This window comes from Delphinus delphis, chromosome 6, assembly GCF_949987515.2.
Source record: "Delphinus delphis chromosome 6, mDelDel1.2, whole genome shotgun sequence".
Taxonomy (NCBI): domain Eukaryota; kingdom Metazoa; phylum Chordata; class Mammalia; order Artiodactyla; family Delphinidae; genus Delphinus; species Delphinus delphis.
In genome coordinates, this window is record NC_082688.1 from 83,022,607 (window position 1) to 83,043,654 (window position 21,048).

The following is a 21,048-nucleotide window of genomic DNA, read 5'->3' on the forward strand; positions in this document are numbered from 1 at the left end:
TATTCATTACCCGAAGAATGATGTTTTGTCATTTATTTAGAAAAAAAGCAAGTGGAGAAATTCCTCTTTCTGATTGGATTTTACAGTCTTATGAGGCAACACCCTGGAGATCAGAATCTCATATTTTAGGGAAAAAGGTTTTTTATAGTTATCTCTGGGTTTGAAAGATGTTGTCTAAAAAAGCAGCTCAAGCTTGAAAAACGTCTGGACTCTTTCAACATATGTAGCCACTGGGAACATGGTAAAACAACAAGAAATGGTTTAGTTTCAGATGGGACGTTATTTCTTTGAAGCCTGTCCATGAGCAGACAGGCATTTGAGGGGAAGTCTCTTTACCCTCAGATTCCGCATCCTGGGAAGAGAAAGTGTTTTTTTGTTTTTTTTTTTTTGCGGTACGCGGGCCTCTCACTGTTGTGGCCTCTCCCGTTGCGGAGCACAGGCTCCGGATGCGCAGGCTCAGCGGCCATGGCTCACGGGCCGAGCCGCTCTGCAGCATGTGGGATCTTCCCGGACCGGGGCACGAACCCGTGTCCCCTGCATAGGCAGGTGGACTCTCAACCACTGCGCCACCAGGGAAGCCCGAGAAAGTTATTTTTAATCCCAGTTGCCATCATGGAATATGAAAGAGAAAACCTGATTGTTCTTTCATCGAATGCTGCTGAATTATCCTCCTAGTTTTAATCAACTACAGCAGCAATTCCACTGTGGAATATTATGAGCAGAGTTAATTATAACTGTTTAATGAGGCAGATCCCAATTTTCAGTAGATCATGACCCTTCATACATTAAAGGAGAGAGATAGTTCACATTTTTATTCAACTGACATTTGGTTAATATACTTCAAACAAGTTTTGGATATACCAAGCTGATTATGAAATGGACTTTGTCCTGTTCATAAAATGCTGTTAGTAAAATAAAAAAATACTCATGTTGTTCTTGTCATTTACCAGCTCCCTGATGTCAGTTTCCGTTTATCAAGAGAATCCTCCATAAGAAATATCATTGTATTTCTGTAAAGGTCACTAAATTAGCAAAAAAGGACTGGCCTTTACCATCAGTCACATTCAGATTAAAATCCCTTCTTGGCTACCTGCTATCGTTCTGGAACAATAATAACAATACTACCCTTTGCTGAGCCATCATCAGTTTGAGCCATATGAAATTATCACTTTCCTCGGCTAAGACAGTGGTTAAACAGAGGCCTTTTCATCTGGTTCAGACTAATGCATGTGCTAAGGCATCCATCTAGGAGCTTATAGATATCATCTCATCTGGTTCTTTCAACACAGTCTTAAGGAAGATGTAATTATCACCATTTACAAATGAGAACACCTAGCCTTGCCCAAGGTTAAGAAAGTTGCTCAACGTCACACATTAGTAAGGTGGAGATTTAAACTCTGAGCTATCTTTTGACCTCAGTGTTTCATAGCCTCCCTGTAGAATAGACGTTATATAAGTCCCCTAAGCCTCGATTTCCTCTTCTGTAAACAGGGAGAGCAGAGCTGTCATGAGGATTTGAGATGACACGTGGGAAGTGGTTCCCACTGTGTCCATTATGTAGCGATGCTTAATAAAGTGCATCTGTCATCACCGTCGGCACCACCATCAGGGTCTAACATGCCACTCACTCAAGGGTGTGTACAGAACACACACAATGAGACAGTAAAGGAAGGCAACTCTGTGTGTGTGTGTGTGTGTGTGTGTGTGAGATTATTGAGGTCTCTTCTCTATTTTCAGTCACTCCTTGCACACATTGTAGTGGTTTGAGCCTAACACTGGCACATGCATTTCACCCACTTTGCTATTTTCAAAACAAAAGAGAAATTGGGTTGAAAATGCCCTATCGAGAACAGAGGTGTCTGTGACAAATTGGCTTAATTGAAAACAACTAAAAAAAAAAAAATCTCCTGGTTTAGGGCGGGTGGAGGGGGGATCAAATTAGCCGTGGAGAATCTAAGTGGAGGGTTTTATTGATTGCCGTAGGCATGACCTAAATTGCAAAGCGTGAGTCATAATGAAAGTACTACTATTTCTGCGCTACTAATTGAGAGGCAGCATTTTTCATATGGTGAAGTTGGGGATGGTGAGTGCGGCCAGGAATCTTCTCCCAGCTGTGTCCCACTGGCGCCGCACTGCTTCAGGACCATTTGCCTGCCCTGAGGCATTCGTTTCTCCAGTCACAAACACAGATGATAATTTTATGAAACGAGATTTTGAATTTTTCCAGAAGACACTTGGGGTGCAGCGTATAGGTAAGCTTATATGACACAGGTTGAGATATTTTAACGTGAAAGAATTTCCATGCTCTTCTATTTCAGAGGGAGGGAGGACAGCTAACCCTCCTACTGTGTGGATTACAGAAACAACTACAGAACACTTGTGTGCCAAATCTGTTTCTGTGAATAAAGTTTTACTGGAGTATGGCCACGTCCGTGTGTCATTGTCAATGGCTACTTTTGCACTAAAACAGCAGAGTGGAGTGGTTGCCTCAGAGGGAGACCATGTAGACAGTGCAGCTGGGAATCTTTGCTACCTGGCCCTTTTCAGAAAATCCGTGCCAGTCCCTGATGTGGAACACAGAGGGGGTGGTTTCAGATAACCTGTTCGACTCCACACAAGCTCAACCTGCCTTCTTTTCATGTCCAGAGATGCAAGTTTGGCAAGGAGGGAGGCTTGGTGGTCTCAGGTGTTAATGTTTGCGTCTGCCTGGGGCTACATCCAGGAATATTTTAACCCTCACCTTCAGCATTTGACAGTATTACCAGGGGACATTGTATCTATGAAAACACCCAACTACAAGAAAGAAGATTTGGGAGAAATTGACTAGTAATGAGAATGAGGCATCACCTCAAAATGGGGGCTTCCGTGTCCTTTGCCATTGGTACATTTATTTATGGGACGAGGGCAAAGGCTCTTGAGGACTCTTTACTTTCCTGTTTGGGAGAGAGAGTTAACAGGTTACAAAGGCAATTCAGATGGGCTAACAAAACGGCACAGTGAAAACGAAAACCAAACCGAAACAGTACAATGCAGTATGCGTTGAGGTTGGATATAGCTGTGTTTTATTGTTTGTTGGAGATTGGGAAAATTACTTATCTTCTGTTTCCTGGACCCCCCTCCCCTGCCCCACATTTCTTTGTCTCCTTGATCATGTAACTGAGGGCAGCATTCTTCTCTCGGGGTCTCTTCTGTGACCCTTTCAGAGGCATGGGGGAGGTTTTGCTCCCCCACTCCCTGGCTCTCTGGGGCCCCAGGGTGGCTGTCCCTAGGGCATTTCTGTCCTGTCTCCCCACTCAGCCCCGCATTATTGTAACATGGGTCTTTGAGGAGAGTTCCAGGTGTCACACAGATGCCACAGTGTCACTTGAAAGCTGATTACTTCTCTCTGGTTGTAGGTAGGGCTCTTTAGTTTAGAGTCATTCTTTCCCTCCACCTTTTCCTCTTTCCCTCTCCCTACCCCTGAGAATAACGAAAAAAGCCCAAAGCTTCCTTGAATTGTGTCATTTAGAATTGCAAGCAAAAACAAGCAACCACTTAGACAGAAGTTTATTTGTTTCACACAGCCAGAATTCCTGGATCCAAAGCTTGTATGGTGGCTTAATGGTGTCTTCAGGGACCCTGGCTCTTTCTGCCTTTCCTTTCTCCTATCCTTAGCAGGTAGACCTTTTCCTCATGTTCATGACCTTGTGGTCTCAAGATGGCTGTGTTGCCTCCAGGTTCCAAATCTACACCCCAAGTAGAAAGAAGGAAGAGGACAGTGAGATTTGGCCTTTTAATTCCAGAAGAGAGGACCCCCGCCCCTGGACTTCTAGCTGTACCTCAATGACCAGGATCGTGGCCCATGCCCACCCTTAGCTTCAAGGGAGACTGGGAAATCAATTATATTGGCTTTTCTCCCTCAAAAAGTAGAGGGAGACAAGGGAAAAGGGGTTTGTGGATGGATTTTGCATAGCCAACCCACGATATCTGCCAAAGGTCAGATAGAAGCACTCGGAGAAAGAGCAGTAAAGCTGTTTCAAAAGACGGTATGAGTCTATGATGTCATAGGATTACAATTTGTGCAGTTTTTCTGATAGTTCAAAAACTCTGGCTGACTCAGATCATGAATATAGTGAGAAATTGGCTTGGTGGAGTATTTGGGCATCTTCTGTGAACAAAGGAATCACCAAATCAATTAATAGTTTAATAGTGGAAATAAGACGGGGTGGTAGGAATCAAATTCCACTGTCTTAGGGAACAAACCTTTAAAGCCCTTTAGAAGAAATCTCATGAAAACAGTTGATGAATTATGTAATTTTAAGTTCTTCGTTACTTTTGGGTAAGGCTGAATTACCCCCTACTTGCCAAAACATGCTGGAAATGCTTTATTGGCTTAATTTCGATTCCTATAGGTATACGAAAGTAATAAAGCTGCATTTCTTTAAACATATTTCATAATTTAGAGCTTTCATAAATTCATGTTGGCTTTTCTTTCTAGTATGCCATAAATTAGATTCTACTGCATATCGATCATATCGTGGTAAGAATATTGAAACAGTATGAACATTCATTTAAGGAGGAAGCTTAAGGTAGCAAAGAGTAGAGGAAATAAGGTAAAAACACTATCAGGCAGGTGGTTGCATTAATCAAAGATCGGCAGACTATGGCCCATGGGCTAAATGCAACCTGCCCTCTGTTTTTATAAATAAAGTTTTATTGGAACAAAGCCAACTCATTCCCTCACATATTGTGTGGCTGCCTTTACGCTACAGTGGTAGAATGACACGCTAGCTGTGACAGAGACTATATATCCCACAGAGTTGAAAATATTTACTATTTGGCTCTTCCCAGAAAACATTTGATAACCCCTGTATAACCAGTCATGGGTGATTCTGTGATAGCTGAACACAGTGACTGGGTTCCACTTCCCCTCCACGTGGAAATCAATTTAATGTTTCAGTAAAAATAAAATAAAGTAAATAGGTAATTTAGCAGAAATGCATTCAGAACTCCCAGACCAGATCCACTGGGACATTTATTTTCAAATAAAAATCAACTGGTTCCATTTCTGTCTTTGGCTTCCACCAAAAGAGAGAGGCTCTCACCATGTTGACATTTTGTTCCAGCTCTGAGTCTGTAGCCAGCACCACAGGGCCCTGGGTTTGCCCTTTGCCAGCTCTGTGTCCTTGAGATGAAAGGGGTAGACTGTCTGGGGTGCATGGGCTGCAGGGTCTCTGAGTTTTCTTTCTTCACTAAGTTCTCTGATTCTGTGACAACATAGATCATTTCTTATCTAAAACACGAGGATTCTTTTTATTCACAATATCAACCCTGAATTGTCTTCTCCATTTGGTGCATGTATTGACCAGAATGTCCAACAAATTAGGTCTGTATTAGTAAACATTCGCAACTCTTTTTGAACATACAACATTAGCTGTTTCGAAGGGACAAAAGCTAAGAGCTACAGTGCAGAAATAGCTAATACTTATTGAACGTGTATTAGGTGCCAGACCCTGTTTTAAGCACTTGCTGTGTATGTATTAGCTTATTTAATCTGCAGGAGCCCCAAATTAAATACTATCATTAGCTCCATTTCACAGATGAGGACACTGAGACAGCCTTCCCAAGGTCGCACCTTCATTGTGTGTTCTAGCTTCAGACCCTTACTCTCAACCACTCTTTCTCCTACCTTCCCGTGGGTCAGATTTTGCATAGCAGCTATTCTCCATCTTCACTGCAATCAAGGGGGAAAACAAGTATGAGAGATGCAGGCTGGAGTGCCTAGAAATTACGGCCACTTTTGAAAATTAGAACAAGACTTTTTTCACTTACCAGAAACTTACTCTGCACCATCAAGATCATCCTCAAGGGTCCTCTTCTCAGCCTCTTCCTCTCCTAAGTCAGATAAAAAAAAAAATTTAGGACAATAGTTCAGGCAATACAGGTTGGAAACTGGGTCATTTTTGTGAAATCATCTTTCTTTGCCAAAACGATTTTTGAATTCTTTCTCGGAATTAAAAAACAAACAAGCAAACAAACCATGTGGAACAATCTGTGGCAGATGGTTATTTTGGCTCTAGGTGAGTTTTTGTCATTGTACTTTGGGACAGAGAACTCTTGCTTTGTATAATCATCTGTTATTTCAGCAAACTGCCAGCTAGGAATTATTGGAGCTATGATGGTTTAGGATGGGAATTCTTCTTTTTCCTAGAGATTAGCACAGAAACTCTCTCCATGTGAAATCTGTAGGATTTTAGATGCTGCGCTACTGAGTATAAACCAGAAATCTAAACAGTTCAGTTGAAGGTGGGAGAGGTGAGATGGAATTAGTTAAAGCACAAGTTAGCCCTCTTCTCCAGGTTTAGCTTCCCCTGGAAAATACAGCACTAAGCAGCTAAACCTCAGTGCTTTGTGACCACCTAGAGGGGTGGGATAGGGAGGGTGGGAGGGAGATGCAAGAGGGAGGAGATACGGGAATATATGTATTCGTATAGCTAATTCGCTTTGTTATACAGCGGAAACTAACACAACATTGTAAAGCAATTATACTCCAATAAAGATGTTTAAAAAAAAAGAAAAAACAAAACAAAAAAATAAACAGCTAAACTGTGGTGTTCATTACGAGCACACGTCCCTAATTAATTTATTTTATGTTAATTAAGTTTATAATTATATAGTAAAACATTTACTTTCTCCCTCAAGAAATTGACTGAATCTTCTGAAGGGACTTTGTGACTGTAATTTAGGTGCAGTTAGCCAGTTAAATTTAGTTAGGGTTTGGTTCATTTAGCTACTGCTGGAAGGTGTTAGATGGGAGGAAACGAGCGACGTCTCAGAGGCAAACCTGGATCTAGAGGACGTGTGTCTGGAGGCTGTCTCCTGGCCTTGGAGCAGCTGGTGCAGGTGTCTAGGACAAGGGCAAGCTGAAAATCTATCAAGGTGAGGTTTCATATTTTTTATCTATGTGTATTCCTCAGTTGTGGAACTGTAGACTCCTAGAACTGTGGATGAAGGCAAAATCCTTTTGCAAATTTGATTTGTGGTTCTGGAAGTGAACTGAAGCCATGGTGTGGTTCTCAGATGTCTTCCACCATGGGTGTGAAATCCCTGAATCCCTGGCACTGGCCAGTCTTCAGACTCAGTGATATCACCAACCAGTGGCCACCATTTTGGCATCAAAAAGCATCTTACCTCCTGAGAGTGGTGGGAGAGGACCCTTGGCCAGCCCATTGGCTCTGGTAGCTATGGTTCGGCACAGCCCTCCTCCAGCAATCCCAGGGCTTCTAACTGTGAGGACCACCCTTTTGCAGGAGTGTGAAGATGGAAGTTTTGGGCAAAGTTCTCTTCTGGGAGTTTTTACTTTATAGCTCATAACAAAGAATTTATCTGGACCTGTGACTGAAAATGCGGTTGAAAGCAGTTGTTTGCAGTGGCTGTTGAATTGACTGTATGCAGGGTTAGAGTGTCCTACTCGTGACTGTGACTGGAAATCTGGAAAGCACTGAGGCAGGATTATTCTAGTGAGTAGCACAAGGGCATCCCAGCAACACCCCAGTGGTGGGTGGAGCAAGGGTTCATCTACTTTAAAGTCCCCTTGGTTCCTGAGGCATTTGTTTCTTGGTGGATGACAGAGGTCCTTACTTTGGATAGGAAGCTGGAGAATTTTTTGTCCTAAAGTGCTAGGCTGAATTACACAAGATAATTTAAAAAAACATTTTGGTATCCTGTTATCACAATGGAAGGTGGCTTATTACTGTGTGACTAGTGAATGAAACATATACTTACAGTAAGGATTTACTGTATAGCACGGGGAACCATATTTAATACCTTATAATAACCTATAATGGAAAAGAATTTAAAAAGAATATATATATATGTATACACACACATATGTAGAACTGAATCACTTTGCTGTACACCTGAAACTAATACAATATTGTAAATCAACTGTAATCCATTAAAAATCATATACTTAAACGACATATGATCACTTAGCCCCCTTCTGCCTTTGTTTTCATCCGTAAAATGGAAGTGCTAACCTTCCTTTTCATTTCACAGTAAGCAAATGATAGCCCCCTTCCCAAAAGAAGTGTGTTAAATGTGACTCATATATACTTGAAAAGGTGTAGGGAAACCAGATTTTTATAAATTGCCATATTTATCTTGCTTACATTATTTAGTAATATTTTCAGAAATGGTGTATCTTCATTTCTGATTGGTACTTAGCTTTAATGTTCTTTGCCCCCAGTGTTTTATCAGAGTAAAACAAAACAAAACAACCACAGCAGCACAATGGCAAGAGAACTTCCAATAAAGTAGAATCTATATTAGGATTTTTAAAGAGGAAACCATATCATATTGAAATTTAGAACATAAGTTCCACTCGAGAAACAAATATAGCGATGTCAACATATGCCGCAGTTCTTCCCAGTCCACGGGAGAAAATGAGAGAAGGACCCAGAGATGCAGAGACAGTAAGACATGAGAGAAGGAGAGAGAAAAAGAGAGAGAGAATATATATCCCCAAAAAGTCATTTTGACAGCCCAGAAAAACGAATCAGGAAGATGGGAAATTGGGAGATGAAAGTGAAAGACACTTGGTTACACAGCCTGGAACCAGGCAAGCATTTGTGAAGGTATCTTCCAATCTTGAGAGCTTTAAGGATATAGTCACTAATTGGTTCAAAGTCATAGTGAGCATTTACTACAAAGTCCTAAATGGGCTCAATGAAGGTGGACCAAGGTCAGGAGAGAGATTATTCCAACTGTGTTTTGTTAATCAGTGGGACAGTTTGGAATTTCTAAGGCTTGGCACTTTGTCTAAATGTCGTAATTCTAGCAACTGTCTTGAGCTGAGGAAACTGTAAATGGCATGGAGAGTATTAGGTACTCATATCAACTCTAGTCATCACAATATATTAGATTTATTTCATCTCTGTTCTAGAATGGGCAGTTGAGGCAATTAATATTCTAATTCCAGTGGTAGCTTGTGAGTAAAGTTCTAGGGTCTTGAATAGTTAAACGATGGATGGTAAAGGGCCATAATTATGAAGAATGAAAGAAAAAACTTATACTCCAATCATTCCTGCTATGCCCATGTAATTATACTCTGTCCTTTCGTCTATGTGACATTTTAAAATTGTTACAGCTTTCACATAAGGCGATGTGTTTGTCCCTCACATGTCTTTCTTTGAATGCCTCTTGTGCTTACGTAGACGGTGATTTCTGTTTTGAACTAAGAATATGTGTAGAGTTACAAGGTAAATAGCCTTTCCCTTTTAGTCACTTTGACTCAGCAAAGAACTTCCTTAAGGTATGGAAAACATTCCTTAAAATAATGTCAGATGTTTGGCTATACTAAATTTTCATTAAAAGAAAAAAAACCAAGAATACATTGTTTTTCCAGTGTCTTGGTTCTAGTTGCTTCTTGGCATGGTTGCTATAATTCTTAACCAAGCTATTATATTTGGTATGCCATGTATGCCATGCATACTTTATTTAAAAAGGAAAATAAACTGAAATCTGGTGTGTGTAAAAATGCACTCTCTTGAAAATTCAGGGTTTTCTCCATGTGTGAGCTGTACCTGAACCAAAGAAATATGAAGGGACTTTCTGTGTTACCACATGAAAGAATCAAGGCATCGAGAGGATCTCTCCATCTCTCAGATAGGGGTGTTGCCATGCCAACTCTGAGGTTGGCATATGTCCAGCTGCCGTAAGGCATTGCTGCAGGGTTAGTCAGGGTAGTGAGGTGGGATGGACTTTTTCCAAAATGAACTCTTTGAGCAAATAAAAATGTCACAACAGTGGAGACTTCCAGAACTTCGGGGTTAATTAAGTCATGTCAGGGGTTCTGCTGGCTGCCTAAGTCTGAATGCATATAAGGCTGTGACTCTGGGATTGACTTTGCACTTTTCAAGTTTCCTATCGAGAATAGAGTGTGACCTTAATTTTATTGAGGCTTTTTGAAATGGGTCACCTACTATTCATAAGGAGCGTGCAGACCATTGGCTGTGGCACCAGAATCCTGTGGGTTCTACCTGATGGAGAAACACTTTTGGAGCATAGATCCTGTTCTTGGTGGCGGGAATGGGCTGGTACTCTTTTAGACTGATGAGCAGTTCTGGGATATTACCTTATAAACCTTGCTAGGGTAAGAGATGACCACTGGAATTTGAGTTGGATTCACTTCTGAAGGGTCTGATCTGGGACTTTTAACTTTTACCTACAAGAGAAGTGTCAGGTAATGTCCCACATAGGCTCACCAAGGGCAGGTGAACCACCTTCCAGACCCAAAATTCCCCATCACATCTCAGATGCTGTGGAGCAGAGGCACGTTTTATTTCTCATTCTAGTGAGATAACATCTGAGATGATGGAAGTCCTTCTGCTAATGGTGTCCTGGAGAAAAGGTACCAGAGAAAAAGGGCACGTTTGGGTGGAGGACCTCCTTCCCGCCCCGTGATCATCTCCTGTTTCTGAATTTGGGCACATCCACTTCTCTGGATAAAAGGCGGAGGGCAGAGAAGGATCTCTGAAGCCAGGCAGCATGCTGTGTGTGCCTGCAGCAGCCATGGAGGCAGAGCTGTGGTCTGGGGGCAGGAACCAGGGCAGCTGGAGGTAATGTCATTGCCTGCGGGGCTGGGCAGTGAGGAGGGAGTGATGCAGCAGCAACACATGAGAGAGGGAACCGTTGCAGCGTGGGGGAGCGGCCGCACAAACTAGACTCCTTGAAGAGCCACAGGTAAGTCCTCAGGACGTGGCCTCTGGCAGTTTCACCTTGTCTGCACCAGATCATCGGACGGCACCCCACCTCCCAAGATGTCCACTGCCAGACAGCACAAAGGCCTTTGTTTCCGAGCCCGTTCTCAGGCAAATTTGGATAATTCATGTTTATTGTTGTCAGTTCATGGGGATTATCAACTCCACTTCTCTTTGTTTTGCCTCCTGGAATACTTGGTGCTTAGCTGAGGTTTCATTATCTTGTGCACTTTGCTAATTTAAATGGAGATGAGATTTATGAGGTACCTCTATTCAGGTGAAGGTAATTTGTTAGACCTTCCTCTGCTTTACTGGAACCGTTAGTGGGTCTGACTTTTCAGCTTTGCAATAATAAGCAGAGACACTGGGCACTCCAAAGACACCCCAATAGTTGCTTCCTTAGCAAGCATCCTAAGTATTAATAATCTTCAAACTCTGTTTCTGAAGTGTGGCTTGGAGTGCCTAATGAAAAAGCGGAGCTCCAGGACAAATTTTATTTTTACCTACTCTCTTCTTTGAAGGATCAGCTTAAACTTGGACATGGATTTGTGGTACTGCTCTGAGACCTTATTATCTCCATGTTCACTTTCCAATAACTGGGGTTACCCTCTTTACATGCTCCCAAGTGTATCAATAGAAATGCTTTTCCTTTAAGTCCTCCTCTTCCTCCTCCTGCTCTTCCTTCTTCCATCTCCTACTTTCATCTTCATTATTGTCACTATCTTCATCACCACCCTCATCATCATTACCACTGTCATCATCATCACCACCACCATCACCACCTACATTATCATCATCACCACCATCATCACCACCACCATCACTACCACACCACCACCACCTCCATCATCATTACCACCATCTTTATCACCACCTCCATCATCATTACCACCATCATCACCACCATCACCACCATCACCACCACCACCTCCATCATCATTACCACCATCTTTATCACCACCTCCATCATCATTACCACCGTCATTATCACCACCTCCATCATCATTACCACTGTCATTATCACCACCTCCATCATCATTACCACCATCATTATCACCACCTCCATCACCATTACTACCATCTTTGTCACCACCTCCATCATCATTACCACCATCACTATCACCACCTCCATCGTCATCACCATCATCATCATCACCACCATCACCACCATCATCACCACTTCCATTATCATCACTACCATCATCACCACCACCACCACCTCCATCATCATTACCACCATCATTATCACCACCTCCCTCATCACCACCATCATTATCACCACCTCCATCATCATTACCACCACCATCATCATCATCATCACCACCACCACCATCATCACCATCAGACAGGCTCTGGCTGACCCATGTCCACTTCTTTTCTCTTGCTTCTGTTATGCATTATTTACTTTCCTAGAAATTTATTTCCAGATCCATTTTGGTCTGTGGGCAGTGGTTTCACCCACAACTGAGCAGAGCTGAGCAACTTCCTTGGTGTGTGTTTGAGGTTCTTGCTGGTTTCTGTAGTTATAGGTTAATTGAGCAATAGGTTTTATGTCATTTGTTTCCTGTTTGGACACTAGACTGTAGTACTCTGGCTTCAGGTACTAAGAAGAATCACTGTCTGGAGTATTTTGGCAAAAACAAATCTAGACACAAATTTATATTTGTGACAGCAGCAAGTACATGGTCTTCTATAATGAAATTAATAATGCCATGCTTATGCACTGAATGTTTGAGTCATTGGTGAGTGTCTGGTCTGAGAATCATGAAGCAGTGTCTTTAAGAAGGTATCATTTCACCTTACAAAGAGCTACCCTATAGATTTTGCAATATATGTTTAGTGTCATAAGCCAGAAAGCAAGACACACCCCACAGGAGAACAATAGATTGATTCAGGTTTCTCACTGTGGTTGTAGTGAAAGCCTTCTGAGTATTTTAATGCCCCTGAAACCACAAGCTCTATCTTTTTTTTTCCTATTCTGCCTACAGCACTTTTAGGTGATTCCCCAGATAACGGCAATGGCCTGGGTCTTTGGATAAACTCCCCATCCTATGTGAAGTCCCTGACATGGTAGTGCTTGTGGCCTTGGACACTTTTCACCAGGCCACTTTTCATAAGGCCCTGCTGATCAGATCACATCCTCCTTAGAATCATTGAATTGTAATTGTGCAGTGGCTTTTGCTTTCCTTACATATTCGAGCTTTGCCAAGAACTTTGTGTTTCCTGCTTTAATTTTCAGCTCATAACTAAACTTCATTTTGCAAAGTCAAACCAGAGCTTTAAGAGCTATGCTGACTACCCTCAGCCATTTGCTTTAGTTTTTTGCCTCCAGCTAACAAGTGGACAACAGCTTCCTTTTTTCCATTCCCACACCCCATAATTTTGATCATCATGAGAATTAGAATGAACTAAGTCTAGCCCTTTTTCCCCAGGAGCTTAAAATGCTTCAGGAGGAACTCACTGGGTGTTCTTGTGTCTAACCCTGCAAGCTTCAGTACACTTCTGACCAAATGTGTGATTTTGTACAGGAAGTTTGAAGTGATTTGATTAACCCAGTTACCAATGAGAAGCAGTGGACCCTACATTGTATTGTCTCCTCTCCTCTCTTCCATTTTGGTTCTGTTACCAAGTCCATCAAAGTTCTCCAATAAAACTCAGAGTTTAGATATTACTATACTAAAACTTAAAATGCATTCTGTCCTTGGTAGCATGCGAGGCAGCATAGGGCATAGAAGATGTGGAGACGTGCTCTCTCTGCCCTCCTGTGCTTAAAGTCTGGGATGCAGGAAAGTAAACAGAAAAATATGAGTTTAGCAAAAGTACAAAAGAAGAACATGTGAATGAATGGAAGAGAATGCCAGAGAAGTTAAGAAGGGGTGAACTAAATTCTCATAGGAGACGGCTTTTACAATGGATCCTCAAGAATGGTGAAGGCTTGCTTGGTGGAAGGAGATCTTAGGAGACGTGATGGTGTGTAGACAAAAGGAACATCCTTAGGAAGCAAAAGGGGTGTTTGAAGAATGGTCAAGCAACTTTTGGAATGAGTGCAGAGAAGAAAGTACCAGGACCTAAACTTACCTATTGGGAAATTTCCGCCACAGGTGTTGGTGATACCATTTTAAAAGATGGACTGACCATCCAGAGGTTTAGATATCAGCTCTCACTGTGTTCCTGGGTGACCTTGGACATATCACAACAGCCATTCGGGCTGAGTCACCTATAAAATAAAATTGAAAAAGCATGACAGCAAGGGCTAGTTGATGCAACAACCAACAGATATTAAATGTTCCACAGATGTCAAGTTAGGACAATCGGGGTTTAAGCCCAGGTGCTGAAATAAAACGGAATTGCACCTGGCTCAAGTCTAACATTGTGAAGGAAACCTTTTGCCCCCACCATTTCCTAGGTACCTAATACTATGAGAACACAGGAGTATATTCTCTGATTTTTACCTGGTAAACATTTTCCAGAAGGCTCTGGGGACATTTGCTTTGCTTTGCTTTCCAATGAAGGTGAGCTGCTATCCTGGCACCGTAGCCGCCATCCTGTCTCCAAAGTGGCACCGTGCCCTGCAGACACCAAGCTGGCCGTTTTCTACTTCTCCAAAGACAAATGTGATAAGATTTGCTTTTTTAGATTGCAGCTGCATCTTTCTTCCGCTCCCTTCGCATCCTTTCGACTCAGCAGTTTTCCTTTTTGCTCCAGATAAATTGCTGTTAATTTAAATGTACTGCAGATCCTTGCCATTTTATGGCTGATTGCTTCTGAGTAATAGGAGGAAAATGTGTGCACGTTTGAATGTAAAGAAATCTAAATGAGCCGGAAGCCAATGGCAAAGAAAGCACAGTGCTTCACTGACCTTCAGCCCCCACCCCAGTCCTTCCCTTTGGAGAGGTCAATGAGCAGATCCGGAATCAGCAAATAGCAGAGACACATCCGGGTTTTTCTTCTCTGCTTTCAACTTTACATCACATTTCTCATTCAGCACCTGCTTTATCCTTGTTCTTATTTAGCTCAACTAAGTGTAAGCAGTGGTGGCAGAGTTTCTCTAGAGTTGTTTTTGATAAAGGAGCTGTTGTCACGATAACTACCGTACACCATCGGAATTCTGCAAACGCTTCATAATGTCACATTGTCAAAATATCTATATTTCAGGCTCAGAAGCTAGACAGCTCATTTGGCTGCTAAACCCACAAGATGTTCAGCCATTTGTTGTGGTCTAAAAACTTTCCCCCTCACTAGGAGAAAATAATTATCTATTGTTTTATATCATTTTGTGGCCCCTTTTGTGAGTTTCTTATAACATGAGAGGGCATAAGTCATAAGATCCCGGTAGGTAAATTGGGGCCCTAATTGAATTTTACTGTCAACCCCTTGGAAACATGAAGCATTGGATGCATTTCCTTATAAATAGTCAAGTCTTTAAATCAAACTAATTTTTCATGAGATGGTGGCATATCTTAAGTGTAGCAACAGTATGTGAAAATCAAGGGTATGGAGAGGAGGTTGACGTGCCTTCCTTGAGGTGAGGGGTGGTATAAGTGATGCTTTGAACAGAGACACTGCATGTTGCTTATCATTGTAACAAGTTGGCTTTTCCTCAAGAAAGTCATCGAGTGTGTTTTTAGGGTGGCTTCACTTGCTTTTCTTGCATGGGTGTGTGGAGCTGAGATGTGTGTCTCTGAGAAGGGTACAAAGGCAAAGCAGAAGAAGGTTAAAGAGCGACACGACATCAGCCTAGATGGGGAAGATGCTGTTGCAGCCTGAGTGGATGGCAGTCCGAGAGAGCTTGCATTTAGCCAAGCAAATTGTGTCTCCCAACTGGAATAATTAAAGAGCCTGTAGTGGAGGTTGGGGAAGTTCATGACAGAAGAAAGTGGCAAATAGAAGTAAAGGAAGAGCGGCCTGGCTCCGATTAAACACTCTGACATCAGTACACTTTTCAAGTTCCTGTACCATAACCCCAGTGGAAATAAGATTTTCATTAGCAGTTTAATCTGTTCTGTTATTTTCATCAAATAAACCCTTCAGAATTGCATGTGCAGAGAAACTGGTATATTGAATCAACAAATCATTTCGTTTGGGGGTGATGTCTTCTATTTGTATCACCAAGTGTTTCCTGTTTTGGCAAACTTGGCATCCTCAAATTAATCCACTTGTTTCAGTGGGAAGGAATTTGAGATCCACCCTCTTAAAACCTGAAAGGATAGCTCAGGTGTTTGGTTAGTTCATTTGGTATGCTCGAGCTATGTGCCCACTGTGTACTTCCTAAATTCTCAGTGCTTTGTGGGAGATTAAATCCATAAACGATGTTTGGCCTCTGTCCCCAGTTATTTTCCTGAGACTTGGAGGGGCGGGAGAGAGAAATGCGATGGAAATTAAGCTCCGTGGACTCTTTTAGTGTTGTAGTAAATGATGATACAGATTAGTGATGGTAATGACAGCTCTGGAGGCAGATGACACCAGCACTTGGCAGACCAAACACCAGGTTGAGGAAGATCGAGAGTCTGGAGGGTAGGGTTTAGAAGCGTCTTCCAAAGCTGAACTTTAAAACGTCTTGGAAATATCTTGGGGGTCTCTACTATGATGTCATCTATTTTGTCACTTAGGAATCTGAGGAAGATTCATGCACATTACCCACAGAATTCTATGTGATAGACCCTTCCCTGTTCCTGCTGGGTTTTCATAGGCAAGCTCACAGAGAGCTTGTCCCTCCACATAAGGTCATGGCAGGGTAGCTGTAGCAGCCGAGCGCCTGGGTCAGAACCTGAGCTCCATCACACACTAGCTGTCTAACCTTGAGCAAGCTGCTTCACTCTCTGGGCCTCAGTTTTCTCACCAGTAAAGAGAGTGCAATAATAGAACCTATCTCCTAGGGTTATAGTGACATTAAAAGGGCTGATTTGGCAAAGAGCTTAGAAGACAGCCCCACAGAAAGTAGATTAGCTTTTACCTGTTGTGTAAGTTATTCCCTCATCTTTCTCCATCTGTGGCCAATGAAGTATCTGAAGTCAAGGAATCCATTTTCTTTATTTTGGCACCATGCCTTACAGTGTCTACTATTTGGTCAGTTCTCAGTAAATGTTTGTAGAATGAATTGATGTTAAGTATTATATATGTTTTATATATTATATGTACTAGACACTATATGTCTTATATTGTGTAAGTAACGTATATACATACAATATACTTCATGCTGTATACCATATGCTATGTAATAGATTATATATATGTGCCATAGGTATGGTATGGTACTTAAATATAGGCGGTTAATTATTTAATAGTAGGATTTCTGAAAAAGAATCTAAATCTTCATGTGGGCTCAATATTGTACTGGTTAAAGCCAGCCAGTTCTCTGATATGGCTGAGTAATTAATCAGTTATTTTAGAAATAACTTGGTTTTATAGGCGGGTAAAGAAAATGAGAATTTGGGTAGATATTTGTTGTTGAATTTTATTTTTTTCCCTATATATAAAAATTATTCAGGAGTCATCTTATGTTGTGCACAGATTTCTCCTCCTTAAATTAAGATGTTAACATCTGATACAGTTGTGGGTGGAAACGTGTGCAGAAATCCTTTGCATTTCTCTCCTGTGTTTCATGTGCCACGTAAAATCAGTCTTAAGTTTAAAACTAAGTTGCTCGGTAACGAGACTGCCATTTTCTCCTGATTTCTGTTTTGTAATTATATTGTATTTATGTTTTCAAGCATATTCCATGTTGTGTCTTAATTTTGATTTTTATTTATTATGTTCTTTTAATAGTGACTGTACTTGCTTGTTAATTTCCATTGATTTTTCTTTTGAGCATGACTTATGTTTTATTTTGTGTTTCTTTTAGGTTTTGTTTTGTTTCATAAGATCCCACTGGATGGGTAGCTGAAATAAAGGAAAAGACAGAGAAGGGGGCTGTGGTGCTTGTTGGTTGATGCTGCCTTGTAAGCTGGACTCTTGGGGCTGGCATTGGCTTCTCCCGGGAAGTGCCACTGATCTGGGGTTTTCTGGTAGATGTGGGTGGTGTTTGCAGGAGATACTGCACGAAGCCTGCAGGTGCTGTGAGCTGTGAATGGGGGACACCAATGCAGAGACAGCTCACAGGCAGCTAAGAAAGTCAAGATAACATCTTAAATTAATGCTTCTCTTTTGTTCTCACAATCGTTCAAATACAAAATGGAAATGAAATGCCATTGGATTGTGCTTCTCTTTGGAAAGGTGTGCTGTTTGACCATACTGGAAATGTATTGATTTTCAATGTTTCTGTTTATTAAAGGTGAACTGTAAAGTTTAAAAAAATCTAAATTTAGGGACAGGTGTAAGTACACACTAAACAGTCTAATCTCCATTTAACATGAATTTTAGCATTGTTTTCTGCTGTTGTTTAATCAGTACTGAATTCAAAAAGTTTCACTTTCCCACCTAGAATGCAGTGACTAAAAGAGTTAAGGGCATATCCACCATCGCTGTGGGGACTCGGGGGTATCCCTGAGAGGTTCTTTCCTTCACTGGTCATGAAGGTCCAGAGCCACGCAGTCAACAGTAACGATTTCCTTAAAGTTTATCACCAGGCAAAAAAAAAAAAAAAGAAAAGAAAAAGCTATTTGGTCAGGGGCTGTGGATTTCAGTTAGTCATAGTCAGTTCCAGAAAAAGAGTGAAATATATGCATATGGTGCATATGTCCTTTTATTTGACCTCTGTGATCCACCTGCTTTTTAGAAGTTTGCCGAGTAAGAAGGCCGCAGCATCTCATGCTGTTCCCATGACAGAAGTGCAGCTTTTCTACTCTGAAAAGGCCTGTGAGCAGAATGGCTGGCCTGCTGTGAGCAGGAGACTATATTCTAAGAAGCCTAGTCCCCCTACAACGTACTACACTCTGCTGGGTTTTCCTGGGCTGGACGGTTCTTCCTGACCCCAGCAGCACAGAGGTGGCAGGTCGCTAATGAATATGTGCTTTATAATGTCCAGCTTCAATGCTGCAAGGGCAGCCTTAGAGCTACAGAATCCTGCATCTCTGCCTTAGTCTTATGTGGACAACTGTCTCACGCACTTGGCCTTCACGGTGGCCTTTGTACGCTTTGCTTAGTGTGCAGCAGGCAGGATCCCTGTCCTGAAGTGAGGTTTGGCTGCCCCTGCCCCGCTTCACACCTTTCTTGTTAGGGGAACTTCAGAGCCAGGCCTGGAGCATTTTGTTTGAAAACACAATTGGCTCTGACTGTGAGCGTCTGCATATAGATGCCACAGCTGAACTGGAAACTTACTGACGTTTTCAAAAAGCCTTTTCTGGAGGGGAGATGGTTACTAAAGTTTTGCAGTTCAGCTTTAAGGTTTTATAGTTTTTTTAACTAGTCCAACATATTTGGAAACATTGTTTTGAATCCTGTGTAACCAAGGCATTAATCTCAATAAACCAGGATCCATTTAGGCACCGCTTGATATAAAAAGGTTATGCGTGATGAATATTTTATACTCTGTCTTTTACATTAGCCACTAAGTATGTTATTGCTTGATGCAGACATTTCACGGAGTCCTATGGATTACAGCATTTGACTTGGCTATTCTATACCCACTCCTGAAAGAAGGGCGGTTTCTCCAAAGCATAAACAGGCTGCTGTTCTCAGAAGTTGTCTTTCCAAAAAGATATTTGAGTGTGAGGGCAGCTGACCCTGCGTATGGGGAGGTCTCAATATTCTCTGAATTCCCATTTTCTTGCTCACTGTTGAATGACTGTTCCTGTCACTACTTAGATTTTGATCTTTCCCCAAAGTGTTGATTTACAAAAAGGCCAGCTAATTGTAGAAATCCTGCCCCCTGAAAGAAAAATGAAATTCAAACTGAGAGCCAAGCAGAGGCTGTCAGGACAGCAAGGGTTCTTAAATATCGGCCATTTGGTACAATTTTTTTTAAAGCTTTTATGTTATTCCGTGGAGCTATAAAAAGGCAGTGAACAGTTTAAGGACTATTTTAGAAGTATCCCAGACCCTAAAAAAAAAAAGAATATTTGCCCTCAGCAGCTAAAAGAATTGCAGGGTAGATTTTTGTTTTAAAATGGAGAAAAGTGGACAGATAAGGCAATTGAATCTATCAACAAGCAGTTGACATCTCCTAGGGAATGATGAAACCATCAGGCTATTGGAAAATGGTTTCGTATGGTCTTGTGTTCTTTTCATTTTTTTTTAATCCCTGAAGACCTCAATCAGCAACCCAGCTTCTCATTTCTATACTCCAGACCACCTCTGTCATCCTTTGCTTTTGATGTCCCCTATAAGGAATCTTTTTCGAGCTTCCTAAAGGCACGTATTGTGCATTTTTTCAGCATTACAGAAGGAAAGGCGGCAGTTTTGCTGAAATCAAGTCTGTCACCCTCCAACAAGGCTGTGGCATTTCAGTTCGAGGCAGGTACCCTAAATGAACAACGTGAGCCGGATAAGCGAACACCCTCCGCTCCAGTGGGGCAGCTGTCACCTAGACCCAGCCAACTCGTGCCTCCCAAGGATAGGCCCAAATTTCCAAACCTTCTGACTCTTTAAGAGAAACTTGAAACCTGGACATTTTATCTGAAATGTCCCTATTTTTAAAAAGTTGGCTCAGTTATTTTTAAAACATTATGTAGGCCAACAAAACATGTCTGTGGGCTGCCAGTTTGTTACTTTGGTCTTAAAGCAAGATCATTGTTCTCTTAACGTATCCCACTATCTTGCCTTTGCTAACACACTTCCTGGCACCGCCGTCGAGCGCTTTAGTACCCTTGAGTTTAGCAACCCAGGGATCTGCAGCATGTCACTTAATTTGGGGCTGTCTTATAGCTTCGCTAGCTGGAACCTTGGCTCTCTCACCCTGCCTGGAACTCTCTTGTAGCAATGCTTTCCCCCAATCCCGCAGTGGGCCCCACTTCCACGTGGCCAGAAGCACCTAGTGAGTCCTACTTCCTGTTTTGTCTGACACGACTTTCTTTTCACCGGTGTTCATGTCGCTTGGCCCTCTCAGGGGCAGCCAGGTTCAGATGGGAAAGCACATGGCCCCATTTCATGGATGTCCTTAACATACCGATAGGGCCATTGGTAAAAGAAAAACAGGTGTGTCATCTTCAAGAGGCGTGGTTCAGGTCCTGTATCTTGAATCGGGTCCCACTGAGACCCTCCGAGGCAACTGAGAAAGATGAAGAAACTTCCACTGTCATCATGTGATACATCAGTCTGAGGCCAAAGGAGGTCCATCTCTCAACAGGCGAAGTGAATCCCCACGTACTTTAGAGACAGTCGGATTCAAGGATTTTCCCTCCTGGTCTCCAATAAGGACTGGTTTCATTTTGAC

At 42.0% G+C, this 21,048-nt stretch overlaps 1 protein-coding gene across 6 annotated transcripts in view; it reads left to right on the forward strand.

Annotated features, from left to right (window-relative positions):
* Nucleotides 1-21,048, forward strand: part of NTRK2 (neurotrophic receptor tyrosine kinase 2) — a 378,936-nt gene that overhangs the window by 135,800 nt on the left and 222,088 nt on the right. Inside the window, exon 12 of one of the 6 annotated variants that reach the window (XM_060014979.1) lies at nucleotides 17,581-18,274. The exons of the other annotated variants lie outside the window; for them this stretch is intronic. Coding sequence (XP_059870962.1) covers nucleotides 17,581-17,618 — 38 coding nt within the window. The 3' untranslated portion in view covers nucleotides 17,619-18,274. Of the gene's footprint in view, nucleotides 1-17,580; nucleotides 18,275-21,048 lie in introns of those variants that run through there. 6 annotated transcript variants of the gene reach the window in all.